The sequence below is a fragment of the Brugia malayi genome, assembly GCF_000002995.4.
Source record: "Brugia malayi strain FR3 genome assembly, contig: Bm_v4_ChrX_scaffold_001, whole genome shotgun sequence".
Taxonomy (NCBI): Eukaryota; Metazoa; Nematoda; class Chromadorea; order Rhabditida; family Onchocercidae; genus Brugia; species Brugia malayi.
This window is the reverse complement of record NW_025062479.1, coordinates 18,767,463-18,794,423: the sequence shown is the minus strand read 5'-3', so window position 1 is coordinate 18,794,423 and position 26,961 is coordinate 18,767,463. Positions and strand designations below refer to the sequence as shown.

Below are 26,961 nucleotides of genomic sequence, written 5' to 3'. Positions count from 1 at the left end.
CATGGATTTAAGAGCGAAGTTTTAGTGAAGAAACTTGAAAGAATCAAAGATAACAGAGTTTGAAAAAATGTGGAAGGCGAAGAATTTATTATAACTTAAGAAGGAAAAGTAATCAGATTTCAATTCCAATTTCTGTCCTACCAAACATAGAAACAATAAATTAAGGGGATGCAATAATAAACTAGTATAATTTTCTTCTAGAGTTATTTCGTAGCATTCTTTCGAATCCCCACATCTTTACACACTTAGGGTATGGATTCTTGTAGGAATTAAATATTGATATTGAGAAAAGTAAGTGTAAAAAGAATTTAAAGGCTTTTTGGCTTTTCTTATCAATTCGCTTCATACTGTGAAGTACTTTGAGGAAAGAAGAATGAGCAAAGTCTGGCTAGAACTTCTTCCACTTCTTGGAACATTTTGTAAGTTAAAGAAGTTGACAATGACAATTAATTTCATGCGTTATAGTTATATAATAATATAGAAGAAAATATAATTAAAGCATGCTATCATTCGAATAAGTACAATACGTGCTGGATTCTTCAAGCGTAACGTGCATAACTCGGACGTACCGACGTAAAACATATGTATTGAATTAAAAGTGTCATTTCATATTCTTGTCACTGAAGGATGTTACAATTGCATCTTGCATTGAGAAATGAAAAGAAAGATGCAAAAAGTGGTAAATTTGCTTATCAAAATGAAAAACTGTGAATGTCCGCAAACAGTGCAGATGGCGTGGACAGTTTTAAATGCAAATAGATAGCAGGAAGAGATAGAGAAGGGGACAATGAAGTAAACAAATGGGCAGAGAAACATATTTGTCGTCTATTGGTTGCTGTGTTCAGTAGATGATTCTTCCATTTTCTGGAACGTAAAGCTACACTTTTTATTTTCTCATTTTTAAGTTCAGTAAATATCCATTTACGGATCTTTCCTTTATTGGGCTTCAATTCACAGCATCATATTTTAAATATTAAACCTACTTTAATCAAGCGCAACGTGCAGCAACTTACATCTATAATTTGTCAAATTAAAAGTGATTTTTCATATTTTTGTAAGGGAAATAAAAAACAGTGAAGCGATTTTTGAACAAATATAAAACTATTCTATTCAAAATATGAGGGACAATTCTGTTTCAATTTGACTGATCTTTTCTCTGCTCTTAATTTACATGATAGTAAATTAGTCAATTTTCAACAATTACTACTGAGCTCTTTTACTAACTGCTTCCAATCTGCCAACTGGTTCTCACTAACGGTTGAACTAGTGCACAAAATCTTTTACAATATACTCTATCTAAAGAATACAAAGATACATTGAAAGGAAGCGATTCTCTTATTTTCTGTTCTATTTTGCCATCAATATCCTTTAAAAAAGAAATGATGACGAAGTATCTCAAACAGTTTGTCATCAAACATTTTTTGTTCACCGATTGTAAATGCATTACATGAAAGCTCTGCTTATTTAAAATTTAAAAAATATGAGCAAAACTCACAAAAACCACAAATTTTGAAAAAGCTCAAATATGCATTATAAAAATAAGAAATGTAGTTAAAATTAAACTCCAAAGTTACTGTGACATACCAAGAATGAATCTCGTCTACTTATTCGTCTACTCGTTGCATTCCCCGCAACTTTGAGATATTCTGACCCTGTGAATATGAGACATTCTAACTGTCTGGAGATCTAAGACGAAAAAGCAAGAATCCAAAACAAAAGCCACTGAAACAAACTAATGAATTTAGTTCTGTCAGTCAGATAATACTAACTTAAGTCAATGAACCTTTCTATGTTGTTCTTTTGAGTGATTACATTTGATATTTTAGTTAATTAAATTATCTACATAATGGAATGAAGCAATTAAAGAAGAGCCTTCCTTACCATTTTTTCACAATGCTTATGCATATTTTACAATTAAATAAAAAATGGAAATGAATCAGTGATTTTTGTCCCAACCACTAAATACACTAGAAGAGAAAATGCAGTCTGGGTAATTTGCATTTTTGGGCATCGTTTTCTCCAATTTTCTTTTCCACCTCTCTCAGTTTCAAATATCCCTTTCAATGCATCTTTGCTTCACTCCTCTTATCAACTGTACTACTGTACACCACTCTCTCATCAGCTGCCAAATCCATTTTTTTTTTTTTTGAATCTTTGACGATATGCAAAGTTCTTCGTTTAAATTACTGACAGAAGAGAGCCTTCAATGAATCATCGCCCTTTTTTTATTTATCTAAATTAAGTTGAGACAGGTAAGAAGAGAAGGCTGTTGGATCATACAACTTGTTAAATAAGTAGAAAGGACTGGAATTGCATCATTACTGGCCTAGTGCTGAATGACTCTTTTTGTGATTCGCACAAAAGGGATTGCCTTCCTGATGAGGTGGTATCTGAGAATTGAGAGAGAGAGAGGAAGAGAAATACAGGAAAGGATGGAGGTCCATTGTGTTACTAACGATTTAGTAGACCATTTAGTGGAAATATTCATTAGTTTAAATTCAAAATTAAGATTTGGTCGTGCAGTTCGAGTTTTGATGAATTTGAATCCTTGTAAGACTTACTGCTATTAAATTGCAAGGACTCAGGAACAGTTCTCAACAGTATGTCATTTTCCGTTAAGCATCAAAATATTGCTAGAAAATGATTTTTTGTCACATCGATTCCGCTCCATAATTATCAGTTATTGCTATCACTGTCATTTGTCTATGAATTTATGTTTATGCTCTCTCATGTATGTAAGTGCATGTTTTTTTTTTGCAAGCATTCCTGCATTAGCATGCATATGTGCGTGATGTCTCTGCAAGTATTTCATATTGCAATTAGTTCATTGAAGATTGGAATTTTTAGTGATGTGAAGAGAGTAGAACCAGGCAGAAAAGTGAGAAAATTTTTTGAATAAATAAATTATATGCAATAGCAGGTTCATCGCATTTCCTTTTTTGTCATTTATTTTCCTAACTTAAATGCTCAATTTTTTTATTGAGAAAAAATTTGATTTTACAAAAAAATGGAATTGAAAATAAAATGGAAACGGGTGTTTAACGTCTGTTACATTTAAAAATTTTCCAAGTCCTTAAATGCATGCGATACCTGTCCTTTCATTCCAGTTTATACGTCGCACTTGATCTAACAGTATGAAACAACGTTTACAAATTCGAATGTATGTAAAACACATATTTGATAACAGAAACGCATGCATGCATTGTGCATGCATGTTATGGATAGTTTTCCTATAAAAATCATCTTAAATAGCTTTTTATCTTATTTATGATATGATGTACATTGTTCTCAAAATACATTTAAGTGTATTTTATGAAGTTTTAACAGCGTTTAATGTTGTCATTTGAATTCTTTTCATTTGTTGAGCGATGCGTGCTCAAATTTTCAAAAATAAAACCTGTTCAGTTCAGATTATCAAAGCTTTTAGTTTGGGCTTACAAATATATACTTCTTCTGAATATTATAATTAGTGCTGTATTTTAGAGATATTTTCTTGAAGCAACCACTAAAAGAGAATCTTGGGAATGACGCTGATACTAAAAAATACAATATGCTTCTTCAACTTTAGCCTTGTTTCTGAGTGAAATTGAAATAGATTCACCAATAAGAGCAATGAATGCATTCTTTACCTTTCGGTTGTTTCCCTTTCATATGAAATGATTACTTTATATTTATGGTAATATTTACTTCGTTCTTAATTTGCTTTACAGAAATTTATCCAATTACTTCAGAAACAAACGAAGATATATTAATCGCGGGAAGGAGTGGTTTATGCATTTCATAATGAAAATTTGAATTCCACTGCTTCATTTTTGCTTTACTTACTATATTTACTCATTTCATCAAGCACAACTGAATGCAAATATATCTGTGGATCATTGCTGCATTTCTTGCCACAATTCTGACTTTATCAGTCTTGATCTTATGCTATATTCTAATTTTGAAGCTAACGAAAAATCGATTGCATACTTCTAGACATCCCATTATCGTTCGGCCGGAAACCACCAAACCGATTAATGCATTTGGTGTGTAATTTTTCTGAAAATAAAGTTCTGCACAAGGTTACGATGAGGGTTTGGAGATAGTAGTTTTGCCTGGTGCCATTTCCAGTATCAGTTCTTCTACATTTCAAAACACTGAATAATTTGCATGTTTTGAAACAGTAATACCGGACTTTGAACGCTGAAATTCAAATTTTAACTAAATCAATTGTTTTGAACTGTAACATAATATTCTCATATTAATAAGGTGAGAAACTCACGAAAGTAATATTTAAGTTAAGCTAAGCTTATCAAAATATCGTTTTGCAAGGAAATACAATTTCATGTAATATAATAAAAATATGTGTAAGATAACCTAACCTCCATGTTTACTTAATCCTGAAATTAAAGCTTCTTTTCAAGATTTGTATTTGACCTTCTATTAGAAAATTCTGTTAAGGTTCTTTGACATAATGATCTGCAACCCATCACTTTTATTCATTTTTAAAACCACAAACCCCCCTTGAAACTAATAATAAACAATTCTAACTTCCTTTAATAAAAAGGCTTCCATCACAAAACACTAGCATATTTCAAATTTTGTAATAAGAAATTATCAGGAATGAGTCCTTCAAAACTTTCATGTAATGCATTGTAATTGTGGATTCAATCATTAATTGACGGAAGCGAAAGCCTTTTCGCAACAATGCTGTGCACTTGTCAATAACTTACTTACCAATAAGCTTCTTTCATGATGAAATGAATAGTTATATAATGCAAATATCGTTACAAGAAATTCTTGAAATTATGAAATCACATTCTGAGGCAAACTATGGCATTACAATTTACTCCGACTACAATTCTATATTCCAAAAAACAGTTCTTTCAAATTTGGATTCCTAATTTTTCTGAGCGATAACACAATTCTTGATGAAGATATAAGGTTGCATGAGGCGTAACATTTGTATAATACTATACAGGCAAAAGAAATAATAACTCAATGAATTTGAAAGATATCAAAAAATGTGATTCCTCCCAGGAAAAATTTCAGATGAAAGCATCGAAGTGTATGACGAAATCTTGAAGCCCTCAGTGATCACCGTTTTTGAATATCTGAATAATCATAAGGCTAATATCAAGGATGTCGAATCAGAACGAAGTCGAGCATCAAGCAGGAAACCTAATTGGATATCCGATGAGCTTTACTTTAAGAATATTTTGATCTTAATTGCAGATCTTCCAATGACACTTCTTTATCATTGAAGGAAATGTATTTACAGTAGCTGATATCTAAAGTTGTTTAAACTAGACCAGTTACTATATTGGACTTCGAAGTTTTATAGCAACAGAACCCGCAAAAGAAGTTCGAGTATAAGGTTTTAATGTTAACCCGCTGGATTCATAGTTCAGCCTAAAAAATAAAACTTTAATTAGAAAACTAGACCACTTCGGAAATAAGGGATTTCTTGGGCATCTCAAACATAGACCGTCATACATATACATAATACTATGCTATATATTTTTCGGTTCACAACAACGAATTGGTTATTTTGTGGATCGAGACCCTCCATCAAACGAATCTAAATGTGATTACTTGGATCCACTGGATTTGAATCTCAGCCAACTTCATAATATTTACATCGCTGGAGGCAACCACCACTTGTTAAAGCAAATGGACACATTACGAAACAATGAACCAACGGTGACTACATATGCATAGCTTAACTTTCATTTCAACCTAGAAATTTTCGAAAGTAGCACCACTACTTTCAACTGCCATAATGTGTGCTTCAATTAGTCGCCAATAAGCACTAAATCCGGTAGAAAAGCTGTGTAGCTCAATAGAGTGACTAGTCACAGATTTGTCCGTATAATTTCACAATTTTTATAACTTCCGAATGAAATTGATTTCAATGCTTATCATTCCAATCAAAGTCAGTAATTCAGTTAAAATTTCAGCAAAACAGAAAAATCAAATCAATACATCTACTCATTTAAGTTAAGCTTACCTAAAAACTTCGATCAACTGTTTACTTTTATGTTTTCCTTCAGGAAAGAACACTTTTTACCGAATAATATTTTCACTTTCTTTTGTTTTTTAAACTAAATATTTGTTGTAACGACACTAAAATTTGTACCACATTCGACCATAAAAATTCTGTCTATATCAACATTCTGAACTCATAAAATTCTTCAAGAATAACACTAAAAAGAAAATGAGCCTTGACCATGAAACTATAAAAGCTTAAAAAAAAAAAAAAAAAAAAAAAAAAAAACACATCAATGAAATTAAAATTCATTCAAGCACAAATATTTTTACAACTTCCACAATTAGGCCAAATGTTAGCAACTTCCACTTTTTGCATGTTTTAGAAAGTTAAATTTAATCTGACAGTTTGCCGAGAGAAACCTCAAATCGATAATTTATGCCATCTGTGATGTGATTTTTAGATACTTTGAATATTCTGGACTTTGCGTGAAGATACGAATTTTTCGCTCTATTTGTTTCGATGTATCCTGATAAATATTCCTTGCATCACGACTCATTTTCTGAATTAATACAAACTTTAAGGTTTTTAAATTGTCAAAACGATGAAATTCTGGTTGAATAAGTTGTAACAAATTCAAATGCATATTAGCACAAAAAATTTCGAAGGTGCGGAAAGCTCCACGATTAACTTTTTATAAGTTATGGGAAGGACCATTTTTATCTAACAGAACGAAGGCTTCAAATGAAAGGTCCTTGCCTCATAATCACCACCATGTTTCTCGATCATGTAAATACAAAATTCAATATCTCGAGCAAGCAAACGATAGCTGCGTCCTTTTTTTTGCTTTATTTTTTCTTCCTCAGCTTCTTTTTCCAAAGCAGTAATCACTTTCGCAATCTTCGACTTATTGACAGTTGATTTCTATAAATTTCCGAAAGCTGAGTTATTCAAAAAATTTAAATAGATCTCGAAGAGCTTAGAATTCAGGGATCTAAAAATCAACCGCAAAGACAACATGAACCATCTAAGTTTCATCCACGATCTCTTAATATATACGCCACAAATATCTCAGGAAACTGGACACACCACCTAAATACTATCAACCTTTTTTTCCAACGCTTAGATTCTTTCAAACATCTAGTAAAATGACTGAAATAATACACATAATGAAACTCGACCCAAAACTTACGGTCTTCAGCATCTGGGATTTAATCGAACCGTATGGTTTTAGTTCGTCAATCTCCATTTCTTCACAGTGCTTGCTCTATAAAAAGTTTCGAGATTAACTCGCATATTACTAAAAAGGGAGAAGAGATTAAGATATATCAAATGTTCTATGTGAAGTGAAAAAACAACTTAAAACCTCAAAATTAATCCATTAGAAGAACAAATAAAAATTACAATGCTTTGCTCCAAAGGAAACAATTTATTTGAGTCATAAGCAAGTCCCATTGCTTTCATATTCTGCTTGATTGTAGAATTCTTGTCCCAAGCTATCCGCATCTGTTTACTGTAATGCACAAAAAAAAAATCAGGATTTAATGATCATATGAAGGGGAGATAAGTAATCTCACAAAGCAGCAGGAAAGTTCGACGGTATTACAATGTGAAGTGAGAAAAGTTTTGTGTTCAAAGCTAGGTCTGAATTCACCGCAAAATATGAGAGTCGTCCTCAAGGTAAAGATGACTGCTTGTTTTATAAAACCACCCTCACAGTTTTACAGCACACAGGGAACAGGGTAGAACTATCTAATCTAGATTAAATTATTTCTAATAGCATTACCATGTTATGCCATCCATAGCTTTTCGTCTTTTCATTGCCTTCTTTTTTGCAGCAGCTGAATTTTTACTGTAATTAATTCGTCGGCGACATTTTCTTCTTCCATGTTTCACCGATCTCATCCTGTCTCTTTTCAGTATCAGTACAGATAACCTTAATTTTATTAAGAATAAGAAAACTATGCTTAAACAATTTTCCATCCCAGTTCCCTTTATCTCTTTATCACCTAAGCATTTGACCATTCCCATCCTCTCCCTTTCATCAAAAAGACCCCCACCCGACTACCCACAACAACTGATCGACGGGACACGGCAGCACTTACAGCAGAAGTTTGAAACTGGTTGTGATATACGTGACTTATTATGAAAATGCGTGTTGCAGTTTAGAAGAAAAATATGTGAAAAGAGAAATGATCAAGGAGGAAGAGGATCGTTTGGCCAAGGAGCAACGTTTACGTAAGGCTGTTTATAATGCCATTGTTACTTTGTCAGAATGTGTCGTTGAAGCAACATTGCAAAAAATGGTAATTATATATTTGTTGCTAAGTTTTGCTTCTCGATATTTTTATACAAAGTTTAAATATAAAAATTTTGTTTCAATGTTAAGGCATTAATTTATAGTTGAATAGTCTGGATCAAAACAGCTGGATGGAAGTGATCGAGGAACGTTACCTTGGTCGGATGTGTGGTTTTCCACTCTGTGCTAATTCCGTAGAAGTGAAGAATTCGCAGAAGTATCGAATAGACCTGAAAAATAAGAAGGTAAGTTGTGAATTTTGTCTCTGGCAACAAATGCTTTGTTTACTGAAAATGCCGTTTAAATTTTAAGCATATGTTTTTGATGTCAATTTCTTACATCACGACACATTTGCCTTTAAGCCTTTTATTCTGTTTTAAATTATTGCTTATTTTAACATTTAAATTAAAAGTAATTGTAGGTGAAAGACTTGGTAAATAGAAAATCCGTCTATAATTTTAAAACCTGGAAGAAAGCCAGTTACAATGATGCAGAGGAGAAATATGTATCAGTTATAATATAACTGGAAGAATTAAAATTTTTCAAATTTCAAGTATAACATCAACATTTTCTTATAGGTGTTCGAGAGATCTGCTGAAATTGATAAATTTTGTAGCCAAGAATGTTTTTTTCGATCTGCTTCAGTGAGGACACAGTTAGATACGGAGCCATTATGGATAAGAGGCGGTGAACAAGGTAACTTTATATGTATGTTTGAACATTATTTGGTTATTTTCTGGTCCCACAAAAAAAACAAACTGTGTTAAATTGGAATGGATTATTTTTATTAGTACTTCGTTATTGTTTTTGAATGACCAGGTAAATCCTGAAAATCTTACTCCTCACTTTTTAAACATCTGCTTAAATTGATCTAAAATAAATCACAGTAAGTGTTATATTTACTTGAGATTTGAGTAGGAAATATAATTGGCTAATAAAAGAAATAACTTTAAGTAAATAACGCTATGCTTATAAGAATTTTTCTTTTTCTGTTAGTAAAGGTATTTGATTTGAATGCTGGAAATATCAGACAACAGCAGCAAGACACTTGTGGACGGAGCACTTTTGAATTCAAAGAAGATGAACAGTTGGTAACATTACTTGAAAATTTAAAAGTAAGGGTTTGGCCTTATCTTCTTTTTTTTTTTTAAAATAATTTTTATTAACATAACCGTAAGTACTATTGGTCTCTCCCATACTTCCTTTATTAGATGTTTTTCATCATTTAGATGCAGAAGTGTACATCTGCTACATGCATGCATAGTATAGATTTGAAAATGTCTTCAAACTTTATAATCTTCACAGACAGTTGGCTTATTGCCATTATTATTTTATTATTACTGTTGGTTTCGTCAACTATAAATGAAAAAAAAAAAAAAAAAATGACTGGTTATGAAGGAAACACAAAGATCACAGCTAGCTAAAAGTCCAGAAGTGTTGTTTTTTTATATGTCAATTAAAATTCTTTTTGTCGCAGGATTTTACTTTGGTTGATTTTGTTCAGATTGGAGACAGTGCGGAATCTGATAATGAGGATAATGATGATAAAATCAGCACGGATGAAGAAAAAAAGGATCAAGCTCATGAGGAGTTTTATAACCTTTGCTGCTCTTATCTTACAATGAGGCCTGCAGTTTCGAACACTGAAGAAACTATATTTGTGCCGACAATTAAAGGAATTGTAGAAGGGACCGTTACGGAAAAGGAAATAGAAACAGTTCGTTGAATTTCTTTGAGCTAGAATAATAGTAATATAAAGGTAGAGAGGAAGATCAAATTCTGTTAATTTATATTGTTTACATGCTATGCGCATCATTGTATCTCTTTGAACTTCAGGACAAGAAACATAAGCAACTTTCTCAAAATGAAAAATTGGCTTGTATACGAAACAAGTATCATCCAAATAAACTCAGGCGACCTCCAAAAATAATTAAAGCCAAATCGCTTAGTTCACAGCTTAGTCATAAAGTTCCAGAGAACTTCTATGAAGGTTTTAAGAAAACGCTGTCGTAAGTTACTATTTCCCTAACGTTATTGTTTAAATAAGTCAAATTTTCATTTTATTTGGATTTTTTGTTCTCTTGCTTTGCTGTTTCGAGATAAAAGTAGCTGGATCGCATTTGCTCAATTTTTCAAGAGAATGGTGTGGTCCAGAAACGATATCTTATTTGCAATATCGCCGTAGGATGGATTTATCAGATGGTGAAGATGAGGTAGTTACAGAAGCAAGATCCATCACTGCACAGTTGTATGCAGGTGATAACTTTATTAATAAAAGGATTGAGAGAGATATGTTTCTGCCCTCAATTGACAATCTTGATCAAACAAAACAACGAATTTGGATATTGGCTGACTTACTAAAGCCAAGGTAAGCTCATACCTACCTCACCTTTCTCTTTGTTTAAACTTTTAAGTATTTTGATTTACAAATTGCTACAGAAAGGAGCGAAGTGGTAGTATTAATCACAAAAATCCCAGGGAATACTACCATATATTTTATGGCAGATGAAACGATGAAAGGAATCATTTCAAAGAAGCTAACATATACATATATAGTCATATGTTTGAATATTAGGAAGTATTTACTCTAAAAATCGAAGATGGGTGATGCGAAAGACATGTGTAATCTTATTAGTTTTGCTATACCTTTCATATTTCATTCATAGCTGGCGACTTTTGGAAGAAAAGTTAAATATAAATGGATATGGACAACAAGCCCTAGAAATTGTTTCCACATTTCATTTGTCAGCAGCAAATGTTATTCTTGAAAGGAAGACATGCGACCTTGCTGTTGCCGTAATTTTCCGTTTGTAAGTTCTGTGCTTTTTAAACGATATAGATTTTAAGATGAGTAACTTTTTCGATTTCATTAGAATGGCTCTAACGCTGTTTTTGAAGATTTTGTGGGTGATTTCTATGAATTTTTCCTTTTTTGACTGTAAGTGAGAGAAGAGTGAATCAAAAGCAAGAATAAAATGTAAGAACATAACAATTCCGGCATTTTTGGAAATAAATTTAATTTTTGAAGTACTGCAAACGAATCAAATAAGCAAAAGCAAATTTAGGCTTGCTTACTATGACAGATCTCTAATGGATTTCTACCCATCTGGCAGCGCTGTGTCGTCTAAAATTATGCAGTACTTTGAACAAACAGGTTGTGATGTGAAGTGCTATTTTGAAATCCTTTCTACTGTCATGAATAAATTGGAGTGAGTGTATTCTTCATGTATAATAAGTATACTTATACCATGTCATATGCAGTTTTGAAATATTGTGGTCCATTCTATTCTCTCAGACTACGATTGTATTATACAAAAAAGAGCGAAATAGTAGAAGCAACAAGAAAACATAAGAGATGACCATTCAGCATCTTTAAATTTAATTTTAAAGTGCTGCAAACAAATTAAACAATTTTCCAAGCAAAGATTTTGTGATTAATGCTAATTACAGTTTTGGATTACTATAAAAATCAGTATAATAATAATCTTTTTTGTTGATTTCCCAGACAAAAGCAACATCTTTCTGCTACTCGAAGTGATCTCAATAAAATTAGCTTTAATCCATCGACCACACATTATGATTGGCAGTTCCATTTCTTTCTTTTCCATTTTTATTTCTTAAATGGAATAAAAAAGATGAAAAAAAAAAAAATGGTTGTTTGTCTTTGAAGAAGCTGCCAACTTATGATTGTCAAAAAGTTTCGGAAAAGCAATCGAATTAGCTTCTAAATAATTCGCGGTGTTTGCCTCAGCTCAGGTGGGCTGAAGACTTCGTCTTTTGCAGGAGCGGTAGTTAACTGTTTCTAATTAAGATCAAGATTACTTCCAACACTCCTTATGACTAGATCTCCATGGTTTCTGCAGACCTTTGTGCAGGATATTTTTTGTTAGTGCTTTCCGCTGTGATTTTTCCATATCTTCTTGTTTGGATTTACGTTATGGTAAGTTAATAACATATGATAATATCAAATATGAGGCTCACCTGCGACAGTAGTTAGTGTGATTTGCTCGTGTGTTTCTAGGTGATTGGTTAAATTATTCACTAAGCCAAGAGGTCCTTTAATTTGTGCTTGGTATGGATATCATTCTTTCACTGGAGAGCTGGATTTGTTCTAAATAATTTGTTTTGCGTTGAGTATGACAGAAGTTTTTCGTATTGATATCATCTATATATTATGGAGAAGTGGTGTTGGAGTTCATCAATTCGCATTTTTAGCCTTTGATACCCCAAGATTTCGTTATCAGAGTGGCATTTCCATCGCAGTTTTTGGCTGTTCTTTTTCCGCTCGCTTGCTTTATTTCACTGCTTTGTTGTATGGGTTAGTTAATCCTCTGCTCCTCTTTTTTCTGCTCAACCAGTCTACTCCACTGTGTTTTAAAGTTTTAAGGAACATTTTCGTAATCTATTTCGTTTTCTTAAAGTTCATTTCAGGTATTTCGTCTCTGGTGCTATTTGTGGGTCAAATTCGAGAACAGTCTTTCAAGGCAAATGAAGGGCAAATTTTCTTACGGTGATATACATATGCATATGCATTATGACTTTTTTTGTTTCCTTTTAATGTAATTAAAAAACTTCAAAATAGCTACTCAGTTCTATGTGTCCAACTCAATGTTCAAGACACCAGAAGTTATTACATAAAGTTGTGGCCTTGTCCCACCGGATCGGGAGACTGTATTGCGAGGATGTGAGATTTAACGGAGCCGCGCGGGTATCGTTAAGGCCGTTGTATCGTTTTAGGTTCTCATAGTTCAAAACGGTTATGTACTGGTGGGGAGGTGGAGGTGGTTGTTCGGAGGAAGATGGCTCTTTCTGAAGGTGGGATTGTGGGGCATGAAGAATGTATGGTTGTTGAATAAGTTGTACGACCGGTCGGTCGATTGAGTGGTTGACTTTTATGGGTTGATTACATTGTAGGTTAATCCACTTATCGCTTAACGTAGTTGATATATGTGAGACCTGCAGTGGTTGATTTAAATTCGCATACCAAGTATTTTCTCAAGGTTTTCAAGTAGTTTAACTTAATGTTCGAAAAATATTTTACAGTAGGCAGTGATGATATTTTATGGGGAAGATTGCATGGTCTTTAGTTTATAATATCTCACTTAATTCAGGATAAAATATCTTAAATGCATATTTGATAAAATTCCGCATGCGTCATCGAGAACTCCTTGAATGTTTCTTTATAGGTAGCATTCAGCATTATTTTATGGTTAAGTAATGCCAACATTCCTTCAACTCATCTTTCTGATATTCTGCGTTTAGATATAGACATTTATTATAAAGCGCGCTATAATACTATTATATCCGTTCAGATGTATCTGAACTTTTTCTTCTGCAGCCTCAACTGCAGGATTCCCATTATAGTGGGGATATTTTCAGGGTTCCTGGATTCTGTGGATAAATTGGAAGACTGCATAAAAGATGGCGGAACAAACAGAAAGAGCTTTTCAAAAACAGCCCACTGTATTTTTGAACAATAAACTGCGAACTTTGGGAATCGGTAAGAAAGCGAAGAAAGATGTACGTTATGTTCGAAATGTTGGACTGGGGTTCAAAACACCGCGTGAGGTACGTTTCGCTTCTGATATATATTTGGTTTATCTCTCTTCTAACTTATTGGTACTTTGGATCGTAAACGCGTGGCTATTTATATCAATTAGCGTGAAGGGGCACCTTCCATATCGAAAAATTGTGACTAGAGTTCATGAAAGTTTATTGCATCAAGAAACTCTTCAAGAAAATTTTGATTGGAAGCAGTATTTATTTTGCTGGAGGCTTTGAATAGTAGGTAAGGTCGGCACTGTTCACTAATATGTCTCGAAATATTTCTTTGAGTTTGGTTTCAATTACAGGCTATAACCGGGACATATATTGACAAAAAATGTCCGTTCACTGGAAATGTTTCGATTCGTGGGCGTATATTGACTGGTGTTGTTGTAAAAATGAAAATGCAACGGACAATAGTAATTCGACGAGATTATTTGCATTTTATCAAAAAGTATCGTCGATATGAAAAACGTCATCGTAATATGTCTGTTCATTGTTCTCCGGCCTTCAGGTTAACGAATTATAATTTTTTTTTTTTCATTTACAAATTTTGTCAAACCAATAAGGCATCCATTTGCTTAGTTTATTTTTTCCCTTTTCTCTGATTAATTCGCTGCAAAATAAGTAAGTTCATTATCCATTCAGTTAGCTTTGTTTATTTCGGTCCAGTTAGCAGATTGTTCATTCTGTGCTGTAAATATTATCTTTTCAATATCATTTAAGACTTTTTGGGTCCTTTTTCTGCCTGAAATGTGTTTCTTAAAGTCCGTCGTCTAAACTTGCACATCATCCTTTAAGGAATGTGATAGTGATGAGCAGTTTTTTCAGGGATATAGCAGTGGGAGATATAGTAACGGTTGGTGAGTGTCGTCCATTGTCGAAGACTGTACGGTACAATGTGTTGAAAGTGTTAAAAGCATCAGGAGCTAAGAAATCTTTCGACAAGTTCTGATAAAAATTTTTCATTTTTTATTGTTATTTGACTTAGAAAAAGTAAATTGTTATTGTTGCTTTAGAGTTCTACGTAAGTAAGTGGGTCAGAACTTAATAGTGAACAGATTCATCTTCTCGGAAAACTATGGAAGATTATATTAAATACGAAACAGGGCGTTTAAAATTGAAAATACGAAAATGGTACTTGTCATGCTTTTAGGAAGTGAAGCTATACTGTTCATGAAAATGAAGCTATACTGTTTTATAAAAATTGAGTTGGCAGTGTTCTTTGGATAGAGCTGTTTACTTCATTTCTCGTGTCTTTTTTCGCAATATTACGAGAACTAAATTTGTTCAGTAATTTTGAGGCCTTTTTTTTTTAAAAAAAAGAACGGTTTTATTAATTTGAGCGAGATTTTAAGTTACATCTTCTTATCCACTTCCTAAGGAAATTTTGGGAAGTATTCGGAGTCAATTCCTATGCATTTCTTTGATAAGGTTTCCAAAAATTTTAAAACAATACCATATCTTAATGTTGGACTTGCCCTTACTGAAGTTACCACGTAACAAGTGTGGATCAGATTAGCAAACAAAACCATTAGAGTAGTTTTGTTTATAGCTGGTTCAGATTACCACGTGAACTATATATATGTTTGGACTGTACTATCCCTATTGCTGCTGTTGTTGCGTCATTTGTCAGTATCTCAGTTTCATATGTATGTCGGGGAAGTGTCCGCGAATGGGAAGTCATTGGCGAAGAACAGATTTTTGTGAGATTTTATTTCTGAAGTGTAATTGCACTTAGCATATCTTAAACCAATGGTCCGTAATAGCTCTGAGATTCAAGTAGTGATTTCTCAATATCCATATATTCATCGCATTTTTATATCGTTTTACCACACAAATTTCTGTTGAAATTATCTTTTGCAATATGGTGAGGTAAAAGATCCACGATTAATTCGATGAATTCCGCCGAAGAGTACGTTATTGAGGCCGTCTAGAGTTTTATTTATTTGCGTTAGTCAGTGCAGCTTACCTTTCTGATTCCTGACAGGGATGCGAGTCAATACAGTTCTACCAACAGGATGACTTGTGACTCTTAAACCACATGCATTCTTGCCATACCAGTCGTTAGGTCATTTAGTTGACTCAGGAGCTAAGTTCCTGCTGCTTCCTTTTCGGATGATGTGGGGAAAATCAAAGCTTTTTTAATTGATACTTTGGTTCAAATTTTTGAAATTAATGGTGCCACTGCTGATAGTCATCGGAGGAGGGAACAACAAATTACCAGTGATTGTAAGTTTGTGGAAGGACACACTTTTTCTGTACCAGATGTTACCTAGAAATGTACATAGTACTTTGTCCGCGTCAAATTGTGAAGAACGTTGAGCATTGGTATGGTAGCACAATGTATTTTCAGTATCTTCGTGGTAATATTAATTTCAGGTACCATTAAATAGGCAATGCTATTACAACTAGAGGAGATTAGATTAGAAAGCAATTACTGCTGTTAACTTCCGTGACATTCTACAAATCATGTAATGATAGGCTTGAAGTGCTAACGTCGGTACTTTCAGTTTATCAATCTTTTATTTTCTGTTTTTGTTTATTTATTTATGAAAATTAAGATCTTTTGAAACTCGTTTTTTAATTCTTTCCGTTCAAGAAAAAAGCTAAATATAAAGTTCTAAAATATGGAAACATGGTCTTTGAAATTGATGAAAAATGAAATATGAGTTAAAATCAGAGACCGTCAGATTAGATTTAACATATGGCCGCACAAATTCAGCTAAAGGTCTTATATACAATTTTTGATTTTTTAACCAGAAATCATGCTGAGTTCGAGTGTTTGGTTTCCTGCGTTCTTCTATGATAAGTATATGTACTGTTTAATTGAGCAAACGGCAAGAAATTTCATTCACATTAGCTCATTAAATTTGAAGTTCTACATTTCTACTTTTTCATTTTTTAAATTTGGTCACAACTCATATTTGAATTAACTGAAATTTCATTTAGTCCGTTGAATTTGTAGATATTTCGACACCTCATATCTTGAGATCCATTATGGTTCAGAAAATACTGCCATGTGTCAAAAATTTAATTTAACTTTTATTAATGTGTGGATGTGAGATGCCATGCATTTGCGGGAATAAAATTATCAGAAGTAACACCGACTGTCACACTGTCAGTTCGATTTCTTCTCTAAATTTTGTTCGTAGAACAAAGTAAACCTTCATTATAACCATCATCATTATTATCATTAGTTGTGAAGCATCTTCTTATTTAGCACTTCCAGTTACTAAAATTTAATCTTTGATGTGCTTTGACACATAGGTACTTGCAAATGTTTCCGTCAGGTTACTCGCTTAGTTTCTCTCAGAGTCTGACCACAAAATGGATTAAGGAGGATTAAAATGTTGACATTGCAGGTTATTTTCTGAAGACTGAAACTTGATCTAGTCTAGTTAAATTGTTATATGAAGAATACCTCTTAACAAAGGACGTGATCTGAAAAGTGGACTGACCTTTCGGTATTCACACTGTCGAGTCGAGGTCTGTTTGTCACAACGACCCAGTGGCTCAGTAAGTACTATGATAATCATTAAATCTCTGCAGAGGTAGATTCAGACTAACTAAAAGAAATTGGTGCTAGAGATGCCCCACCAATCCCTTGGATTCCTGAACCTTGATAAGAGGAGGAGGCGAGGTACTACACCTATCCTAGAAGCCATTCCAGTTTGAATAAGGACGGACAATTAGATGTGACAAACAAAAAGTAGCGTTGTAATGGGAGAGGTGACAGAGACAGAAGAAATAATGTATCATTGAAACATGGGGAGATCGCGAGAGAATAGTCAAGTATTGTGATGGTATGGAGAGCCGAAATATTGTTGAGAAATAGGAGGGGAAAGAGGTTGCAGTAAATGAAGCGAGGGACTAAGGGAATCTATAGAGATCTGTACTCTGATTTGGTTAAAATGGTAGTTAAATTGAGCAGCATTGGAGAGTGCTTATCACAAGTAAGTACGATTCTTCCTGATTAATTTCAAGTTTTGAGTTATAAGATATCACGGAAATATAACTTCCTTCGAACATAGGTAAATTAGAAAGATCAATAACGTGCATATTTGGATAAGCACCTACAAGGGTTTTTTTCTGATCAAATTCTATCATTTATTGTTTTAGTTTCAGATGGCTAATCACTGCATCGGTTGATTATACGGAGGGACATTGGCCAAGGTATAGAACATACTCCGAAATATCTTTGTTTCTATTAAATGCCTTCCAAACATGTGTTGTTTATTATTGGTTTATAACAGTTACTTTAAGTTCTGCTATCGATTACCACTGTAATTGGTACCTGAACGAATGAAATGGCAGCTGCGAAATATTTTGGAGAGGAGAAATTGGAGGACGCGACTTATGCGATATATCTACGTAAAGTACGCTATGTATCACCACTGAACATCGAATCTTCGGTATTTGTCTTCTTTTTTAAGTGGTCCATTTAAGACCGCAAGCAATAAAAGCTAATCTGAATGATGAATATAGAAATAATTCAGATTAACTTTAATAAAATATTGCCACCCAAGGGATGTTTTTCACTGTTGTAGTAGGTATTTATTTACAGGATGATCACACGTCAGATGCAAAGAGATGTGAATGTTCTATGGGCAACATACCCGATCACTTGCATTGGGAAACCATTCGAGAACGAATTATTCGTGCTGGAACATTACAGAAACTAGTTGTAAATTTTGACGCTGTTATTACGTGTAGTAGAGAAGGGGACAATTTTTGAAATTAACTGTCTTATTGGTAGAAACAGCATTGTGTTTGATTCATATTTGAATTATTGTGTCTCAGATCATCAGCTTGTAAGATCACTTCCACTTAATACGTTCATATAGTGAAAAGCTATCTTAGGTCTACTTTCTCCTAATTTGTACAAATGGAGTTGAAAAAATCTCATGGATGATATTTTAGAGGTTTTACAGTTTATTAGATCTCTTTAGCTTTAACAGCAGTAAATCAGAATCAGTCATTTTTATGCCTTTTTGATTCATTTAATGCTTGTCATTTTAGGAGTGTCTTATAAGCGATGATATGTTGATGGACTCGAGACATTTTAATGTTTTCTTCGCTACTTATCGTTCTTTCTCAACATGCTCAAATGTACTCGAACTTTTACTTCAACGTTATGTGTCGCTTGAGATGAATTCACTCGTAGTTGGCAAAACGAAAACTGTTACTTTGCAATGGTCTTTTTTTTTTGATTGTGAAACGGATGTTATCGGTTAAACTTATTCACACGCGTCATAAGCACTTTGTTAAGCATATTTTTCTATTTCTAAATAATTAAGAGTAGCATATCCATTATTATTATTTTATTCTGGCAGCTAGAAATCGATAACATTGTAGCTTACAAGTTAATGATAGCCTTTCATCCATAATTTTGTTATGCAATAATTGCTTGTCAGGCTTCAAAATCTGGGATTCAAGGACTGCTTTAATTCTTAAAACATATTTAGTGAGAAAAGAGAATTTTAGCTCTCTACGTTCAATAATAATGTGCTGGTTGGAAATGTATCCTGAAGATTTCAATGAGCCAAATGCCGACTTTGCTACTTTGATGCGATTGATCGAGTTTGGTAGAATTCATAAAATCACAGATGTAAGGACAAAAGCTCGGCAGTTGCGAGAAACCTATAAACGTCGTGTTATGGATGGACGTTGTTTAGGTATGTATGCTCATGGTGGTTAGAACCACAAATATCAAGTTTATCTTTTGCATTTGCAATAATAGAAAATTCTTGCATTTCGTTTAACTTCTCCGTCATGTAGCAAAGCTGATTAAATAAAGTCGTAATTTTCTAAGTGCATTTTTATGCTGGGCCTGTCTGGGTTGTAGTTACTTTTCATTTAGAATTTTTTTTTTTTCTGTACTAAAGAATCATACTGCGATTTTGGGACGAACTTTATGTCTCAACTTTTTTTTCCGAAGTTTTTAACCTTGTATCAATAAGTTTTTGATATTAACACTTTATAGCTCAAATACCTTCAATGGAACAGTATGTCTTCAGCACAGGTTATGATGCGCCAGATTTCGATGCATGTGTGCAAAGGGCTAATATGTTCGACATTGGAAGAGAGAATTGCGTGCAGATTGCAGAGCAACTTACTTTTTGGGATGCTGTAAGGATTTTGTGCTGTCGCTTTATCCAAAATAACATATGATTTTATGTCATATTCTTTACTCTTATTTAATGATCATGGAAAAGGTTATCTATTTCTGTACTACATAAATCTAAATAATGGTTTCTTTACTCAATCGTTTCTTTTTTTTTTTTTTTTTTATAGGAATTGTTCAAAGAACTGTTACCACAGCAGTGCCAAGGTTGCGTATGGAACAAAAGGAATAAGCAAGGGCCAGAAACAGTGTACACTGTGAAAGCAACAATTGATCAGGTTTCATTAGTTCGTGCAAAAAAGTACCACTCTTGATTTTAAATAAGTTTAACTGTTAGAGAAGTTGGTAAACATTTTTGTGATTCAAAATTTTCTATAAGTCGTGTTAATCATGATTATTTATATTTTTGAAGCACTAAGATTTTTAAAATTCTGAATGTTACTATTTCTTTACTATACTTAATCATATGTTAGATTATCGCAGAATATTCTCACTGATTCAGAGGTAACATCACATAAGTATCACGTACTATCACATAAACTTCATCTCCATTCCATTCTTAATAATTCAACTTTTTTATGTAGTATATTATAAGCCAAAAACAAGTAGTTGTTTTCAGTTCAATGCAGTCGTTCAAAAAGTGATGACAAGTATAGTTCTTCCGGATTGTCGACCTGATTTTCGAGCAAAAATAATCGCGAAATGGATCGACGTTGCAAGGGTTTATTTGCAAATTAATATTGGTTTGATTCTTCAATTTACTGAATATAAAATCGCTTAATCTAGAAAACAAATGTCCTGATCTGTATTTCACATGTTTTGTTTTACAACAAAATTTTTTTTCAGGAGCTGAGAGCTTTGAAGAATTTTTCATCATTAAAAGCAATCATATCAACGCTTCAGTCGGAACCGGTTCACAGGTTGAAATCTACATGGACACAAGTTCCGAAGTACTAAACTTTTCATACTTAATTCAAAAATTTGCATTTGTTCTGCATTAAAAAGAAGTGGATTAAGCCACTGTTTTTCAGTGTATCAATAGCTCAGTTCCGTGAATTAGCATCAATATTTGATGCAGATGATGATGGTGAAGAACGCCGAGCTAGACAAATTCTTGAAGAAGTGTGATTCATGTGTTCGCTTGTTTTCTGCTCAGTGTTTGAGCTTTAAATTAATATATGAATGTACCTTAAATTTCCAAAATATGGGAATTTTTTTTTTTTTTTTTGCACGTTTTAGTTAAATCCATTTTTAGGAAGGTACGGCAAAGAAGTCACCGTTAAGACGACCACAACTTATTCAGAATTGTCGTAGAACAAAAAGCGATGTTAATTTAGCTGAATCTCAAGGAACAGTACCCTATCTGGGTACGTTCCTCACCGATCTCTCCATGATTGACCAAGCTAATCCTGATTTCACAGAGGGTAAGTTCATTTTTGAGACCCATAAAGATTTGATTAAAGAATCGATCCTTATGGAGTAATATTTTTGGAATCTTATTTTTTACTTAGAAGGCCTGATAAATTTTGAAAAGCGACGAAAAGAATTCGAAGTAATTGCCAAAATTCGTCTTTTTCAATCTGCGTGTCGTGCCTACAAGATCCCAATGGATATGGCATTTTGCTCATGGTTCTGCTTTCTTCCGGCACTGGATGAAAATCAATGGTTATTTTTGTTTCAGTTATATCATTTCAAGTTCTGGACTGCAAAATATTCTTGAGATCCTACGTTTTATTTCCCTTGATTGGTATGTCGTCTCTCGCACGTTTTTCATGTTTAAAAATCAGTTTCTGTTTTCCTTACCATGAATTTCATTAGGAAGACGACTGCTTGTAATTAATTATTGTAACAATGTACTTTTAATCAGTAAAAAATCTCTCTTCTCATCTTGATTGCAATTAGTTAGACGATTTTAGTAATTATAAAATAATTGTCAAAAATATTCAAGAGTCAATATTCAGCAGCAGTATTCCTTTTTTTTGGATGTTTTTTGTATTTCCTCAATTTTAGTTACTTCTAATTTAGGTGTACTGTATACTATATCACAAAGACTTTGGTTTTTATGATCAAAATTCCATTCAACATCTCTTTTATGAATTTACTGCATTTCCCATTGTTTTCAACATATTTCTTTCGAAACCCATTTGCTGTATTCTGTGTCGAAATGTTCTTTTGAGCAATTTTATCTTTAAAAAAAAGAAACCATTGAGTTTTGCTTATTTTCAATTGACAAATTTCTTTAGTTAAGTTGTTTTGTTTATGATTGTATTAACTCTTAGTCATTTGAAAATAAATCTTTTCTAGTTTCGTAAGGTCGTTAGAAGTGGAATTGCCAGTTAATCAAACGGATTCATCGAAACCACTTCGGCCGTCACAGATGTCGAAAATGTGAGTTCTTTAAATAGCGCTGGAGGGAATTGGATCACTGTAAACTTTAAGAAAGCCCGTCATCGCGAAACATCATCAAGAGACGTAGTAATTGAAAAAACATTATGATCGTGGTCCTGGGAACTCACAATTATGAAATAAGGTCTGTTATGGTGGCAGTAATGATTTTGAATACTTAAGATTTACCAACTGTCGAAGTGAACAGCAAAAAATTTTGCATGAAATATACAATAAATTTTAATTTCGAACTCCAACAGATCGTCAATAACGTTGACATTTTTTGCATGAAAATCAATTCTTTTACTTTTTATTCTCACTCACTTCTCCTTCTACTCTCAATTCTTCATCCATTTTATCTAAATTTTTTTGTGTTATTAAATAAGTTTTTTCACTATAATAATGTCATAACTTATAAAAAACACGATAAGAAATTCTTAAGAAGGAACAACAAAGAAAGCATTCATGATAACATTAATTTCTTGTTACAGAATAGTTTCGGTTATTTATTAGGATTCATTTACTGTCATTAATATTTAACTTCCAGTAGTTCGTCTCCATTCATCTAATAGTAGCCAGATGATACTTCTGTATGATGCATAACACATGACAATTTCTTCTTTATGTTTGTGGTTCAAATGCGTTCTTTTTTTTACTTTAAATTAGTTTTGATTGATCTTTACCGTATTCCTTAATCTGAAACTATTTCACAGTCTTTCTTAACTACTTTTTTGGAACAGAAAACATGGTCCTAGATCTTGATTTTTTTTCTTTTTTTTTAGTCTAGTAATCCCTAATTGTGATTTGGTAGCTGATTTTGCAATTAATGCAGTTCTGTAGTTTCTTGTTTTCGATTGCTTACTCAATTTGTAGGGCTTTTACAACTTCTGAAATATTTCATCTGTTTTCTTCTCAGCTGTCTTCTTCGCTTTAAATTGCTTCATTGATAATGAGACAAAAAGTTACACAAATCATGTTACAGGAATACATTATCGCGGTTAATATCTGGTATGAGTACAGATGAGAATCCAAACGACAGCGGACTAATATCTAATGATTCGGGTATCGTAACTGAAGATTTATGGTACGATGGTGTAACCAGACCTTTTGCGGAGAAGACATTAGGAGCTGCGTGTAATCTGTTTGGTATCGTTTCTTCTCGATCGTTTACTGCTCCTCCAACGCCAGCTAGCACAGTTTTCTGGAAAGGTAATCAGTTTTGTGTTTTGTTATGCCAATAATCTTTTTTTTTTTTCTTTTTTTTTTGAATCATATTCTTGTTATTTGTCTAGTTTTAATTAAATTACTAGTGAGACAGAGATTACATTTTCTAACTGTATTAAAAAAAGTCATGTTTACGTAGGAAGAATTTTACCAAACTTCATAATTTTTAGGTAGCGAATTTAGTCCCAGTACTGCTTTTTCACAACGACGATCAACAAGTGGTTGTTGGGACAAGAAGCATCAATCAAATGATGTCAAGGATGTGAATGCAAAAAATGATGTAGTGATGAATGTTGGTACTTCATTGAATTCTTGTGGGAAGATAGTGCATTTTTATCAATTTCACAAGCGATGTATCTGATTATCACCAAATTGTTGTACTGATATTCAATCCTTAATGACTGTAGAATTTGTAAGCCAAACATGTTCAATATGAAATAGATGTAAGATATTCTAAGCTATTCTACATCGTCATTATCACAATTCCTACGTTTTTGGCTCGTTTCATTATACTACATCAAGCAAAACACTGATGTGTATTAATAATGCACTTATTCAGAGCGCGCAGGCTAAAAGTGCAGTGGTATCATAAAATACATCTTTTTTTTATCATGTTGGCATATAGGGTACTGCAAAATTTAGTCACATTTTACAAGTTTCGTAATTTATAGACGCCGGAAACGTCATCAGGTTCATGCATTTCGGGCAGTTCACTGCAACAGGCAACACCGTTCCATCTTGCTCGAGTCGCTTTAGATGATTCAATGAAGAATGATACAGGCACCGCTAATTATAAATGTGTTAAGGTTTGATTTAAGAAAGTTAACTATTTTGTAAGCAGGTGAATAATGAATCAGTTATATATGCCAAATAAGTTTTATAGAATCATTATAAATCCATCTGAATTAATGAACTGATAAGCAAAGTATTTGAGAGATTATTTATTTCCCATTGCTTTGGAATCAAACTGTAAAACCATTCTTTCAGATCGAAAATGGTGATAGAATGGCAGAATTAATTGAAAGAACTTTAGAAAAACATCTTATTTGCGGTGATCATTCAGAATACTGTCTTGTGCAGCTTCTGCCTGATGGATGTAGGTCTTGAGTGACATATAAATTTTGTTGATATAAATTTTATAATTGGAGATATTTTTGAACACCTGGCGTCTTTTATGCTTCTGTTTAGCTAATCCAGAGACTTATTGGAGTCGTAAGTTTTGTAGCATATATTAATGTTTCTTTAGAAATGAACAATTTGTGCTTCAATTACAGAAAAGTTCTGACATTTCTTTTTCTAAGAACTGATAGTATACGTGGGCTAGACTTAGTATATATAGCTTATTTCTTTATTTTAAACTTTAAATTTCTTCTAACTATGTGGTTACAGATTTTTGATTTGAAATGAGAGCGGAATGTTTTTTCTTATTTAGGTGAATTTTGTTTACCGGAGAAATGCAATCCATATTACGCTGTAGCACCAGATCCCACTTCAACTATGTTGAACTTTGTGCTGCGACGAAAAAGTGATACGGAACGAGTGGCAGTGTCAGGCGGTATTGCATCATCGACTAAAAAATTAAATAAGATGAAACGGTGTAATTTACTGCGATGGAGTAGTGGTTATTTATAAACTTGTAGCTTATTGTTCAGTTACTTAATAATATTAGATTATTAGGAAGGTACAACCTACTATCATCTTGCTTTTTTTTGCGTTACTAACAAGCGGTAGCAATTATTTATGAACTTGTAAATTTCTTAAAGGGAACTATTGTTCAATTACTTAAGAATATTAGATTATTAAGAAGGCGCATCCTACTGTCATCTTATTTTTCTTGCTAGTAACGTTTTTTAATATATCGATCGGATTACGAGAATCAAAGCTACGGTATATTTTCTTAATATTTATGGAATCTGAAGATGTGACGTTTCAGTTCTGGATTTATATTGAAATTTTTGATAATTAGGTGATTTCAACTGGTTTAGCATATTATTTTCTACAGCATACCTTTGGTTATCATTACTGGTTTTTTCATTATGATCTTTCAATCAAACAAATTTCACTGCAGCTGATTTAAATTGCTATAGATCATGAATTAAGAGGAATATTAGAATTAGGGAGCTAAATAATAACTCGCAAAAAGGTTTTGGTGCTTTTTCACGTAAAAGTTATTGCTCGTGTATGAAGCATTTTTATACAGATGTAAGAAGCATCTAAAAAAATTTAGATTTTTTCTAAATTTTTTAGATGCTTTTTTTAGATTTTAGACTTAACCCTTTTTGTAAAATAACTAATAACTTATCCCTCATGTTAATATGCGTCAGCTTTATCATTCTTTTCCCATTCCCAACCTCAGATTTTGAGAAATTGAGACTACTGATCTTTGAGTCAAATACATGTTATCAACTGTGTTACTGTGTGTGAAAATATTATTAAAAATTTATAATGAAATTTCACGATAAACAGCTGAAATGCATTTATCTATATTGATAGCAAACTTATAGCATTGTTTTTATGTTATTTTTGTGTCCTGTGTAGTGATTTGTTGCACATCAGCGCATCAACGATGTCTGCTGAAAAACGATCTAATTTCAGGTGCTAATTAATTTAAATTTATATTCCGTTACATTGTAATGTATTTTTCAAACATTGAATTTCTTTTCACATTCAGGTACATTTGACAGAAGAGTTTATTGTTCTTTTAAGGCGAATATGTTTAAGATATGAAAACCCTATTGTTGAAAAACAGTGAACAGCAGCGTGAGTTTCGTTATTATTATTTTAAGCTTCTTTTCACAATGGACTATGATATAGTCATCTAATATACATACTTGTTAGTAACCGATAGGTTCGCTCATGCTTAATTTTCATATATTTTACAGAAATTATAAAACATCGAAACATATTGGATGCGAAGATTTCAACTGATGCTATATTTACTACTTAAATATTGTTAATAAAATGCTAAATTATCATTTTAAATCAAATTAGTGACCATATGGAGATTTTATTTAGGATAAAGTCCTGAATTCTTTAAAATAATTCCCTGTCATAAGCTTTCCTGAAGAAATTTCCCTCCTTTAACTTTGTTCATGTTAAGTTGCGACCTTACTTCATTTTTCTGTATGTAACCTCTTTGGGCCGTAATGAAATAAATTTCTTAATCTCAAGAGATTTCGATTTTCATAAATATTATTATGCGGGAAATGTCTTCTCCAAAACATTGCACATGATGACGACAACTGTGCTTTGAGGTATTTCTTTGTGTTATTTTACTTTATTTCAAATTGTGTACAAAATAACTGTTCAAATTTATTAATTTGTAGGTATTTTCTGGCTATGTTGATCATGGGAAAGGACAAATTGTTGAAAATGCATCAATGACATCAGACATTGTGTTTTTTATTGGCGTTT

The 26,961-nt window shown here is 32.8% G+C and overlaps 6 protein-coding genes across 7 annotated transcripts, besides 2 other annotated features; 4 read left to right on the top strand and 2 right to left on the bottom strand.

Moving 5' to 3' along the window:
* Positions 1–825: 825 nt before the first annotated feature.
* Bm1325 (Uncharacterized protein) lies at positions 826–2,135 on the bottom strand (the record flags this gene model as incomplete). Its single annotated transcript, XM_043075343.1, has 3 exons — positions 826–864; positions 1,585–1,652; positions 2,081–2,135. 3 exons carry the CDS (start codon positions 2,133–2,135, stop codon positions 826–828), a joined length of 162 nt encoding a protein of 53 aa, XP_042931277.1.
* Positions 2,136–3,856: 1,721 nt separating this feature from the next.
* Positions 3,857–5,243, top strand: Bm1326 (Uncharacterized protein; the record flags this gene model as incomplete). Its single annotated transcript, XM_043075342.1, has 2 exons — positions 3,857–4,025; positions 5,032–5,243. 2 exons carry the CDS (start codon positions 3,857–3,859, stop codon positions 5,241–5,243), a joined length of 381 nt encoding a protein of 126 aa, XP_042931276.1.
* A 1,161-nt stretch (positions 5,244–6,404) lies between these two features.
* Bma-nol-16 (Uncharacterized protein) lies at positions 6,405–7,873 on the bottom strand (the record flags this gene model as incomplete). Of its 2 annotated transcripts, XM_001898166.2 has the most annotated exons (5): positions 6,405–6,530; positions 6,728–6,892; positions 7,161–7,235; positions 7,373–7,481; positions 7,755–7,873. In XM_001898166.2, the coding sequence occupies 5 exons, from the start codon at positions 7,871–7,873 to the stop codon at positions 6,405–6,407; spliced, it is 594 nt and encodes a 197-aa protein (XP_001898201.2). The 2 variants fall into 2 exon arrangements, with proteins under 2 accessions (XP_001898201.2, XP_042931275.1); XM_043075341.1 differs by lacking the exon at positions 7,755–7,873 and having other exon boundaries at positions 7,373–7,474.
* Positions 7,874–8,160: 287 nt separating this feature from the next.
* Positions 8,161–11,480, top strand: Bma-rpap-2 (Uncharacterized protein; the record flags this gene model as incomplete). The annotated part of the gene is made up of 9 exons (XM_001898165.2): positions 8,161–8,274; positions 8,372–8,512; positions 8,846–8,963; positions 9,264–9,382; positions 9,772–9,984; positions 10,104–10,276; positions 10,405–10,635; positions 10,934–11,077; positions 11,333–11,480. 9 exons carry the CDS (start codon positions 8,161–8,163, stop codon positions 11,478–11,480), a joined length of 1,401 nt encoding a protein of 466 aa, XP_001898200.2.
* A 1,101-nt stretch (positions 11,481–12,581) lies between these two features.
* Positions 12,582–12,585: a sequence feature (Short protein (BM_BM14823, VIO89063.1) was converted to a misc_feature.).
* Positions 12,586–12,698: 113 nt separating this feature from the next.
* Positions 12,699–12,781: a sequence feature (Short protein (BM_BM14823, VIO89063.1) was converted to a misc_feature.).
* A 907-nt stretch (positions 12,782–13,688) lies between these two features.
* Positions 13,689–14,766, top strand: Bma-rps-11 (Uncharacterized protein; the record flags this gene model as incomplete). Its single annotated transcript, XM_001898164.2, has 3 exons — positions 13,689–13,835; positions 14,120–14,325; positions 14,643–14,766. 3 exons carry the CDS (start codon positions 13,689–13,691, stop codon positions 14,764–14,766), a joined length of 477 nt encoding a protein of 158 aa, XP_001898199.1.
* Positions 14,767–18,121: 3,355 nt separating this feature from the next.
* Positions 18,122–25,179, top strand: Bma-rgl-1 (Uncharacterized protein; the record flags this gene model as incomplete). Its single annotated transcript, XM_001898163.1, has 17 exons — positions 18,122–18,226; positions 18,379–18,498; positions 18,834–19,009; positions 19,299–19,489; positions 19,798–19,943; positions 20,109–20,216; positions 20,558–20,659; positions 20,785–20,888; positions 20,970–21,060; positions 21,194–21,362; positions 21,450–21,603; positions 22,243–22,326; positions 23,306–23,532; positions 23,718–23,839; positions 24,219–24,353; positions 24,535–24,643; positions 24,980–25,179. The coding sequence occupies 17 exons, from the start codon at positions 18,122–18,124 to the stop codon at positions 25,177–25,179; spliced, it is 2,343 nt and encodes a 780-aa protein (XP_001898198.1).
* Positions 25,180–26,961: the final 1,782 nt, after the last annotated feature.